The 10,578-nt window shown below is 41.0% G+C and overlaps 2 protein-coding genes across 2 annotated transcripts in view; one reads left to right on the plus strand and one right to left on the minus strand.

Annotated features, from left to right (window-relative positions):
- The window catches only part of sdk1b (sidekick cell adhesion molecule 1b), a 233,070-nt gene extending 233,049 nt beyond the window's left edge, over nt 1–21 (plus strand). Inside the window, exon 41 of the mRNA XM_042703418.1 lies at nt 1–21. This exon is cut by the window's left edge and continues 332 nt beyond it. Coding sequence (XP_042559352.1) covers nt 1–7 — 7 coding nt within the window. The 3' untranslated portion in view covers nt 8–21.
- A 5,015-nt stretch (nt 22–5,036) lies between these two features.
- Nucleotides 5,037–9,497, minus strand: LOC105890308 (hatching enzyme 1.2-like). The gene is made up of 7 exons (XM_031561770.2): nt 9,342–9,497; nt 8,874–8,952; nt 7,399–7,533; nt 6,364–6,481; nt 5,704–5,882; nt 5,373–5,454; nt 5,037–5,217 (listed from the first exon to the last, which is right to left on the minus strand). Exons 1-7 carry the CDS (start codon nt 9,408–9,410, stop codon nt 5,037–5,039), a joined length of 843 nt encoding a protein of 280 aa, XP_031417630.1. The 5' UTR covers nt 9,411–9,497.
- Nucleotides 9,498–10,578: the final 1,081 nt, after the last annotated feature.

Raw genomic sequence — 10,578 nt, forward strand, 5'->3', positions numbered from 1 at the left:
CGTCTGACGGGGAACAACGGGAGGGGGGGTGGGGGGGGGGGTAGATAACTGGGGACTGGACTCATCATGACCGTCCCTGGCTTCTCCTTCAACTGACTGGGACGATGGAGGAGGAGGAGGAGGAGGAGGGGTCTGACAGACAGGGGGGGGGGGGTCTGACAGACGGGTCATGGGCTCATCATGGCCGCCACTGGCCTCTCCTCTGATGGAAAGGGAGGAGGAGGACTAATAATGAGCTGGGCAGAGGGGACAGCAGGGTCACCAGCCTGCCATGTGACAGTGATGGGGACGCAAAGCTGTCCTGTTTTTTGGAGGGTGGAGGTTATGAAGATGGTGGCTTAGATGGAGGTCATGGACTTCTCCATTCCTCTAAGAAAGGGGAGTCAGCTGCATGTTTGGGTGGGGCAGACAGAGCAGAATGGAAGTCACTGAGGCTACACTAAGTCACTGAGGACAGGAATCCAACATTAATTTTTGGAGTCCATTTTCCAGTACAACCAACGCCTCAGTGGTTACAACGTTTCCAATCGGCCTCTGCGACTTCAAATCTGCAATCTTCAAATCTGCAAAGAAGTCTTTGACTTACTGTATGTAACTTCTCGTGGTAAATGTGTTGCGAATTGGGGGTTCCAGTTATGGCACGCAACTGAGCAGACATGAGGAGCGAGGCTCCGGGCGAAATGAATATATTTTACCTTCTTTAGTAACTAAACGAGCTGTTTGTGACCTAAAATATTTCTTAAAAGATACATTTCATACGATTTTGAAAAGTCGAGGGAAAGGCCGACATCCTACAGATGACAAAAAAAGACAGACTTTGAAACTCTACTTGAAGAAGACACGGAAGAGGTAACTAGCGATATGCTAACTCAAGAGGAAATGTGAAAATAGTTCAGGTACTGAGAGAGCAGAATGGGGAGTGGGGTGGGTGAACCAATCAGAAGTCAGAAGAAGCATGGCTCTGCAGAGTTAGATCTGCTATGGAGCACCAATATGGGCGGATGCTAGCTAGCTAGCTTACCATATATCCACAGTGTAACATGGCTAACTATCTCACTTAACTTTGTTGAAAAAAAACATTGCAAAAGTCAAGGTGTGCAGATATGAAGTTGCAGGGACTGATTCAAACGGTTGTCCCCAAGTTGTGGTTGTACTGGAAAATTGACTCGTAAAAAGAAATACATATATATATATGAGTAAATGTTGGTTTGCAGGTTTGCAGCTGATTTGTGTACATATTAATTTACACATCTGTACATATTTCTTTGTGACTTCACATTCAGAGCACGGGTGTGTGGATGTTTTCTATGAGTGAAAATTTCAACGTACAAGTTCACATGTTTTCTACAAGCCCTCATGTGTTTGTTTTTTTGTTGTTTTTTTTTGTCTGTGACTTCAAATTCAGCTCACATGTGTGTGAATATTTTATACAAGTGAAACTGTAAACGTAAGAGTTCAGATTTTTGTTCTACAAAGTTCTCACATCAAGTCTACAAGCTCTTTTGCAAACATTTTGCAACATGTTTACCTTAATTAAAGACATTGCTGTTCCCCCTTCAACCCAGTGGCCCCTTGAACCCACAATAAGAACTGTCCAATCGATAATGACGATGATGATGATGATGATGATGATGATGATGATGATGATGATGATGATAATGATGGTGATTACCCTTGCTCTAGCATGGACTCCACTCACAGACAGCATAGAGCAAAGGTTTCCCAGTGAGCGTCAACCCAGCGTTTGGATCATGTTTAGGCTCTTCGGTGGAGAGCAGAAGGACAGAGAAGGAATTGCGGCTCCTGAAGGACAGAGAAGGTACTGCAGCCTCTGTCTCGCACAAATGAACAGTGCACTTTCACCCACAGTGGTGACGGAGTGACAAACTTTGGTGAGGGAAAAACAAAACAAAAACAATGTGTGCTTGCTTCTTTGGTTTTTTTTTTCTCTTAGTTTTATTTTTAGTTTAAGTTTAGTTTAAAAAATGGAAATAATATTTAAAAATAACAACAGCCATCCAAAAAATGGTGCGTCATCCAATAAATTGTGTGTGTTTTAGATCTTTTTATTTTATTTTTGATCTTAGCAGCGCTGTATGTAAAACAAATCCCCATGTGTATTTTTAGGGCAAAATTCTTTTGTACAGATGAACTTTCTACTATAGCCTAGTGTTGGTGCCAAGTCAGTGTGATCCTGTAAAACCCACTCATTGTGTTCACTTCTGCCACAAGCTCTGGCAAGGAAGGGATATAAGAAATGACCGCATCCAAAGTATCGTTTGTTTTGATTTTTGTTGTTTTTTTAAATAAAGGTTGTTTTTTTAACATATTATTTATTTCCATTTTGTCACTCCACACTGATTAAAATGGCCGTGTGTCCCATCGTGTTGGCGTGAAACTAAGCGCGTGTCATTGTTTGTATGTGTGGCCTTGCTTTATATGAGGCATCCTGAGATTCTGTGTACATTACACTCACTGTAGTAAGTGCATTGTACTATATATTGTACTGCATGTTGACACAAGATGTAACTGGACTGGTAACGGTTTACAGTAATACACATCAAAAGTCTGACATAGCCAAGAGACGCCATGACAGATATCACGCACTGAGTGATGAGAGTCAGTTTCCAGTGATTAAAGTGTTAAGTCACCATGATCAGTTAATATCATGATAGTGCTACTATGACAGCTTAGTAGCATATGACATAAAGCAGTGATTCTCGACTGTTTGCCCACAAGGCCCACACTTCAAAGTCCAATGCAGTTTGTCAAGCTTATTCCATTTGTCCTCATAAAAACATTCAAAAATGACTTTTGCCGCTCCAGTGGGATTCACATATCACAAGCGGAATCCTTAATTTCCATTTCCCTAGTTCTTTACATCGACAGAGAGTACAAAGGCTCTTATGTGATATTAACGTCTTTGTATTAGTTATGTGAGTTGAAGAATTAAGTTTTTGTATTTGAAGCGTTCAGTAATGGGCCTCATGTATCAATACTTCCAAGTGTGTCAGAGTTTGAAAGTTGATAGGTGGCACAATTCACTTAAAACACAAAATATGAATGCCAAATGTTTTCTTGAATCTGTCTAATAATAATAATAATAATAATAATAATCTTTTAAATAGAAATGGGTTGGAATTTATATTTAAAAAAAGCTCTCCGCACAACTGTTTGTGTATTTCACTTGATAAATTAAGCTTATTGTTTTAAATTATTTCCTTTCATCTCATTAAGCTCATCTCAAGACCCCCTGTTGAGAAAAACTGACAGACGGTGCTTTAGCGTCTAGAATTTTGAGAGCCGTCGTGATTATTAGCGAACCAAATGGAGGACTGAGCAATATGCACCAGCTGAGGTATAATCCAATCTAAACATTTGGTTTCTAACACCTGTCTCACAGTGTGTCCTTAGAGCCCGTACTTCATTTCAGGGTTGCCAGGTTTTTAAATGGCATAGTCTGGTTTATTCTCAGTTAATACTCACTGGTAGAGCCTGCCCTACATGATTCACAGCTTGGTAGTCTCAAAGGACAAGGCATGCTGCATGTTACAGTTGGTGTGTTTATCATATTCATACATTATTCGATACTATTGTATGTGCAACAGTTCAGCCAATCTAGCGAAAGGCTGTTGATACTTGTGCTCGACAACCAATCACATTACACCATTAATCCATGATGTGCTCCTGAAACGTGTTGATTGGCTGAAATAGCGTATGACCTAGTCCGGGCTACTTCCTGTTTACAGAACTGAGAGTGCACACACAGAGCGCCCAGCTGGAAGACCACGGGGAGCCATTTACTGAATTTGACGAAACATTTTATTTTAGTCGGACAGAAATGACAACAATGGTCTGGCTCTACTTATTGGGAAGGTATAACACTGGGTTCTGCCAGATAAGGTATAACACTGGGTTCTGCCAGATAAGGTTAACCCAGTTAAGGTATTACATCACTCGTTAAGACATTCAATGACATTATTGGGAGTTTATTCCATTATTAGTATAAGTAGCGAAAATATTAATAAATTACAGTATGGGGCGTCTTATTACATGAATGGGAAATTATTGCAGTATTAGGTTCTGCAGCATACATGCAGTGGGGAGAGACTGGGGCAGCATACATGTAGTGGGGAGAGACTGGGGCAGCATACATGTAGTGGGGAGAGACTGGGACAGCCTCGGTGTCTTCAGGCCACCAGAGAGGACAGCGCTTAGGTCTTCAGGCTGCCAGAGAGGACAGCGCTTAGGGAGAGGTCTTCATTTTCAGCCAGTAGCCACCATTCCTGTTAGGAGATGTTTCCTATTCTTATAAGGAGAAACAAATAGATGATAACATTTGCTAAGTTTATAGGCATATATTTATACCTAATCATTTACGTCTATTTTTTTTATGGGAAACACTTTTATCCAAGGCAATTTACAGTTTACAGTAGATACACATTTTACCATTTACATGTAGATTTATTCTTTAAGAAAATGCTTTTATCCATTAATTGATGATAGGAATTTGGAAGACAGTTCTTCCCAAAGCAAACACACTCTTGTGCAGTTACCACTGCTTATGTTTCATCCCAAAGCAAACACACTCTTGTGCAGTTACCACTGCTCATGTTTTTGGGGAATCAAACCCCTCAACTTCATGTGGTTGACATCTCACACCTCACCACTGCAGTGGTGACCATTATTGGACTAGGCGCACAGGAGTCGTCATACATGCATACTTACAGCATCCGTCATATATGTGTACCTACAGCATCCGTCATATATGTGTACTTACAGCATCAGTCATATATGTGTACTTACAGCATCCGTCATATATGCGTACTTACAGCATCAGTCATACATGTGTACTTACAGCATCCGTCATACATGTGTACTTACAGCATCAGTCATACATGCGTACTTACAGCATCAGTCATACATGCATACTTACAGCATCCATCATACATGCATACTTACAGCATCCATCATACATGCATACTTACAGCATCCATCATACATGCATACTTCAGCATCCATCATACATGCATACTTCAGCATCCGTCATACATGCATACTTCAGCATCCATCATACATGCATACTTACAGCATCCATACAGTTTGTTGATCCTCAGGATGTCAGTGGTGGAGAGACCCTGTGCTTGTCCAATGGAGACAGTCGGGTCGGGGATGGTAGTGATTGCTGACTTTCCATTCTGGTTGGAGAAAGCAGTTCTACATAAACCAATTAATGGTATTGATTAATGAGATATAGAGAGAGAGCGAGAGATTAATTGACAGATTGACTAAATGACAGACAGGTAGGTGGACTTGTTGATTTTCACATTTGACACTTGACTGATTCAGTGCCTCTTATTGTTTTGCCTTACCTCCCATAATGCATCACAGAAGAGTATTCATAGGGAGTACCCAGGGTGTTGCCAAATTGTTTGTTAAAGTTGTATTTACTTTCTGTCAAATGAATAGAAAAAAAGAGGATATATGAGTGATGAACTTGATCTGAGTGCAGTGTAAGGGAGAAGAGACGAGAAAACCACACAGGGCTCATGTATCAGCCACTTGTATTTAAGTCTGATTAATAGAGATTAAAATATTGCGTTACTACTAAACATTACTGTGAAATTACCAACAGTAAGTAAAACATGATTGAAGACCAGGTCTTTTCATGCCCCAGGGAGAGAATAGGAGAGTGCTGCTCACCTGGGTCGATGTATTCCCAGTGGATTTTCACATACTGGTCTCTATCCGCCCTGGTGTGCTCGTGGTAGAAGCCCAGTGCATGGTTGAGCTCGTGCTGAATGATGCTGTTGTAAACGCAGTAGTACCTGTTGAGGGACACCACCTGCATGCCTCCCGCTCTCCCGATGTACGAGTGGCATCTGAGCAATGGAAGAATGAGAATTGAGAACTGGGGTTACTGGCCTATTAATAATTGGTTTTATCCTCTCCTCTTATCTCCCCGACAGTTTTCTCAGAAACACAGACACACACAGAGAGAGACCTAGAAAGAAACAATAATCCTCGTACCTGTCGTTGTATTTTGTTGTTTGTAACCTAATACAGTGTGTTTCATTGAGCAGATAGACGATACTCCTTCACATTACTGTGTTGTTTAACCAACTACGCTCGCGTTATGTTTGTTACTGTGACATCACACTCGGTATGTTTCTCGGTCGTTTCAGTTAGTAGGCTACTAGTTTTGGAAACACCGTATTGAACCGTATCGTCAATCGTCATGCTAATGAAGCAACTTCGAATTTGAGTTGTTGGTTGCTGGGTGGTTGAGGAGAGGGATTGGGAACCTGTGCACTTTGGTGTCATTCCAGAAAGTTCCAAACAAATGGTGATGCGCTAACTCACCCGCGTCCGTTCTCTAGGCTGAGGTAGTCGACCTCTGTTGAGCGAGGAACAAAGCGGACGCAGGTTTGTTCATGGAAGGTCAGCATGGCCTTTTCAATTTTCATCCTGTCATAGAAGGCTGAAACACAAAGCAAACGTGAACGTTTGATCTCTTTCAGGCATCCTGTAATTATATTATTACTCCAGGAGCAGCCCATAGGTTACAGCACCCTAGTTTTGTTCCTCATGATCAAATTAGCCAGAAACCGTTGAGAAATGTCATGCCGCTCATACTTCATACTCAACCTATGGGCTGCTACTGGAGTATATATTATATTATATTCAATTCAAATCAATTTTATTTATATAGCGCCATAACAATACAATTGTCTCTAGGTGCTTTACAGAGCCCAGAGCCTGAACCCCCTTAGTGCAAGCACAATGGCAACACGGGCAAGAAAAAACTCCCTGTTAGTACGGAAGGAACCTTAAGCAGAACCACGGCACATAAGGGGGGACCCATCTGCTTGAGGTCGGCCGGGTGGAGAGGAAGGGGGGATGGGGGGAGGGTTGTGTGGCAGAAGGGGATGGGAAACAACAGGTGTTGTACATATCCTGCATTTGGTAGGTGTACATAATATATATACAGACATCCGGTGGTAAATACATGATACAAACAAGACCAGTTTAGTGGGTATACACTGTGCTCAAATGTTTACTGTTACAGGGGTAAGGGGAGTAGGAGCAGAGAAACATGTTGATGGTGGCAATATTATATATTGTATATAAATGCTAGCATAGGGTATGAGGTAGAGTAAGTCTACGGCAGTGCGGTGGCTTATATTATATGTAGGGCTGCCAATCAATAAAAAAAATACTCAAATGAATTACATGCTTTATGATTCATTAATCTTAATAGAGATTATATAGATCAATTTGCTGTGGGAAGCATTTCAAAATCTGTCAAGCCTGGGGACTGTGTGGTGTTCACCACACATGAATGGCAAACAACCGCTTCATCAATGAACTTAGTGAAACATGAAGAAATACACTTACAGAAATCAGGGCTTATAGTCATAGGAACTTCAACAAGCCCGTTGGCAGATTTCTTCCATTTGCAGAAGAAGCAGGACACTGCATTTCTTTGTAGCTGAACAGCAACATCTCCTTCTACCAGAAGCTCCTCAGAGTCTACAGGAAGGAACGTCATTCCTGAAGTGACTCATTGCGATACTTCAGTAGTAATAACACTTTGCTTGAAACCTCTGTCATAAGGTTGACATAGCCATGTCATTAACCCATTGTGAAAGACATTATCCTGTCATAAGTTGGAATGAAAGTCAGTGTCCAGTGTTATGTGACAATCTTCTGCAAGCTATGACAGTTTAGAAGCATGTTGCATAGGCAGCTATGACAGTTAATAAGCATGTTACATAGGCAGCTATGGCATTCACAATTTTATGAGCTGTCATCTACTATGTTTATAACAAGGCTAGTAGGGATGGGAATCGAGAACCGGTTCTTGTTAAGAACCAGTTCCCAGTGGACCGATTCCTTGGAATCGTTAGCCAAAATCCTTTTCGATTCCGCTATCAATACTTAAAAAAAAAAATTTTATTCCGGTATCGATGTAAGTGCAGTTTAGGTATGTCACACACACGCAGCTTTGTTTTGTTTTAGACTGCAGCCAACATGGCGTCTAGGCAGAGGCGTTCAAAAGTGTGGTTATATTTCACGCAAAAAGACGACCACAGGGCCACTTGCAGTGCTTGCAAAACGTCTCTTTCGTCAAAGGGGGGGGGAAACTACCATTACTCCGAAACATTTGTCCATACTGCATGCAACAACTTTTCAGGAATGTCGCGTTTTTGAGCGCTATGGAGTGAAGATCAATCAATCAATCATTTTTAGTTCAAGGTGAATACACTTGTAAAAAAAAAAAAACAGCACTGTAATTGGCATGTTCAAATATTATTTAGCACAGCGGTTCTCAAACTGGTATATCAAGGACACCTAAACTGCCACAAATTAGACCAGGGAGGGATCCCTAATTGATAAGATATTTTCCAGGCTCCCCCATCTGATGAGATTTTTGAGTTTAGATGTTTTATTACAAAATTTGTATGAAACCTATTACCAAATCAGTCATACATTCTGTTACTTATGGTTGGAATTATAGTCAAAACTAATTTTTTGGGACCCCCTGGCACCCCATCAAGGACAAGGATCCCTAGGCTATGGGTCTCTGGACCCTACTTTGAGAGTTTGTTGACCTATTCTTAGGTTTGTTTTTGGTTATTTAAAACATGTAAATGTATACATACATACTGTATATGCTGTGCATCGTCTATTCAGAGAATATTATATAAAAGAAAATAAATGTAAATAAACTCGTTTGTATTCTTTTTTTTCGATAAGGAATCGAATCGATAAGAAAGAATCATTATGGAATCGGAATCGTTAAAATCTTATCAATTCTCATCCCTAAAGGCTAGTGTTATAAAATGTATATGTTATCATATCAAACATACCTTTGTTAGCGGTCAGAATCTGGGTTGTTAAGTCCGTATCCTCTGGTTCGTGTGTGAAAATGTCATAGTCAACACCACTCTGAGACAACCATAAAGAGACACACACAAACCTCAAAAAATAGCATGATTAAAATGAATTAGCAAGCTGACAGGCTAACAGCCAACAGTAAGGCTGGCGCTGATTAAAGCTAGATAACTGATGTGTTTGGCTACATATGTATTTGGTGATGTGATGTTTAATAGTACTGCAGGGTTTCATACTCAGACCACAAGAGTTACATAGTGAGAAACCCAGGTAGCCAGTTGGAGCAACATGGATTTTTATCCCTCCTTCACTTGACTGTGCCATCAAAATTATTACGTTTCTCAAAACTACCGATCTACAAGAGCCTACGTTTTAAGACACTACATATTTCCGCTTTAAAGTTTGTAGAGAGAGACTTCTACAGAGCACTGAAACCATATTACCATGAAGGGCATAGCCTCACACAGGCCCAGCAACAGCACAAGAAGGGAGAGGGAAACTCTGAGCTCCATGCTGCTTCGGTGTCTGGGTGTGGAAGTTGTTCCGGATTGTTCCTTGGCCCAAGCTCGATGTGTGAGGGACCTTCATGCCATGGGCCTTTAAATACAGCTCCCCAAAGGCGTGTCCGCCGGTGGGATTTAGGCCTGCTAATGGGCTCTGGTGTCTAATGCACACAATGGGAGGGTGGACACCTCTGCCTCTCCCACAAACCCAACGGCTTAGGGGAAGCCGAGGAGGTCGTGTATCATGTCCCCAGATGCTTCCCATAATGCAGCTGACTTACGGGCGTAACGTTCGTTTTGGCTTGTTTGTTGTTTTGGCTTGTTTGTTGTTTTGGCTTGTTTGTTGTTTTGGTTTTGAAGTGCTGGTCTGGCGACACAACACATGTGGTTAGTGTCAGTGGAGAACCTATGGGTGGGTACGCTGACACCCTGTGCGGTTTACTTTACTGGAAGCTACACTTCATAGACAATAATAATATATAATATTATATATTTACATCATTGGAAGAAGAAGAAGAATTTTTAAAAGTCTCACTGTCCCAGGAAAGATCAAAACGTTTGAGGCATGGCAGATGTTGTGTGATATTTAAGTAGGTACTATATACTTAATACTTAGTTTTAATTAACTTATTCAATATTGATTAATATGGGAAAAAAAACAAAGTGTGTTGTATTAAATCAGTGTAAATAGAACAGTGGTAATTATTATCGCTTACATACACATTTGGCATTTAGTCGGTGTAATTAGCTTGGCATTCTTTATGAACTCTACTTACCAATAGATAGAACAGAAACAGACCTTATAATACTATTAATTAAAGCAGCAATACGGAGTTCTGTTCCAAAACTAGTAAGCTAACTACCTTAAATACATGCAAAAACTTTGCATACACCACCAACAGCCTAGCTGACACTGATAGAAGCTTGCCAACACACTAACTGGTGTCTTTTGGCAGTATAGCTGGCAATGTCATGCGTGTGAAAGCTTTTCTTCCATTTTTGTAGGGTGTTCCAGCCTGTTACACAGAACTACATAGGGCATATCCTGGATGGCTAGTGGGGAAGACACAGGTGTTTATCTGTGCTTCACATGACCATATGCTATCAAAATGAATTTGAGGAGGGTACCAAAACTAGTTGCCTGTAAAACCATACCTCAAAAAGTGTCAAATTGTTG

Source organism: Clupea harengus, chromosome 24, assembly GCF_900700415.2.
Source record: "Clupea harengus chromosome 24, Ch_v2.0.2, whole genome shotgun sequence".
In the NCBI taxonomy this organism is placed as follows: Eukaryota; Metazoa; Chordata; class Actinopteri; order Clupeiformes; family Clupeidae; genus Clupea; species Clupea harengus.

Coding starts and splice junctions, on each gene's coding strand:
- LOC105890308 (XM_031561770.2), bottom strand. CDS start 9,410: ATGGAGCTCAGAGTTTCCCTCTCCCTTCTTGTGCTGTTGCTGGGCCTG. Junction 5,883..6,363: donor AGCCTAGAGAACGGACGCGG/GTGAGTTAGCGC, acceptor TCCATTGCTCAG/ATGCCACTCGTACATCGGGA. Junction 5,455..5,703: donor CTGGGAATACATCGACCCAG/GTGAGCAGCACT, acceptor TTCATTTGACAG/AAAGTAAATACAACTTTAAC.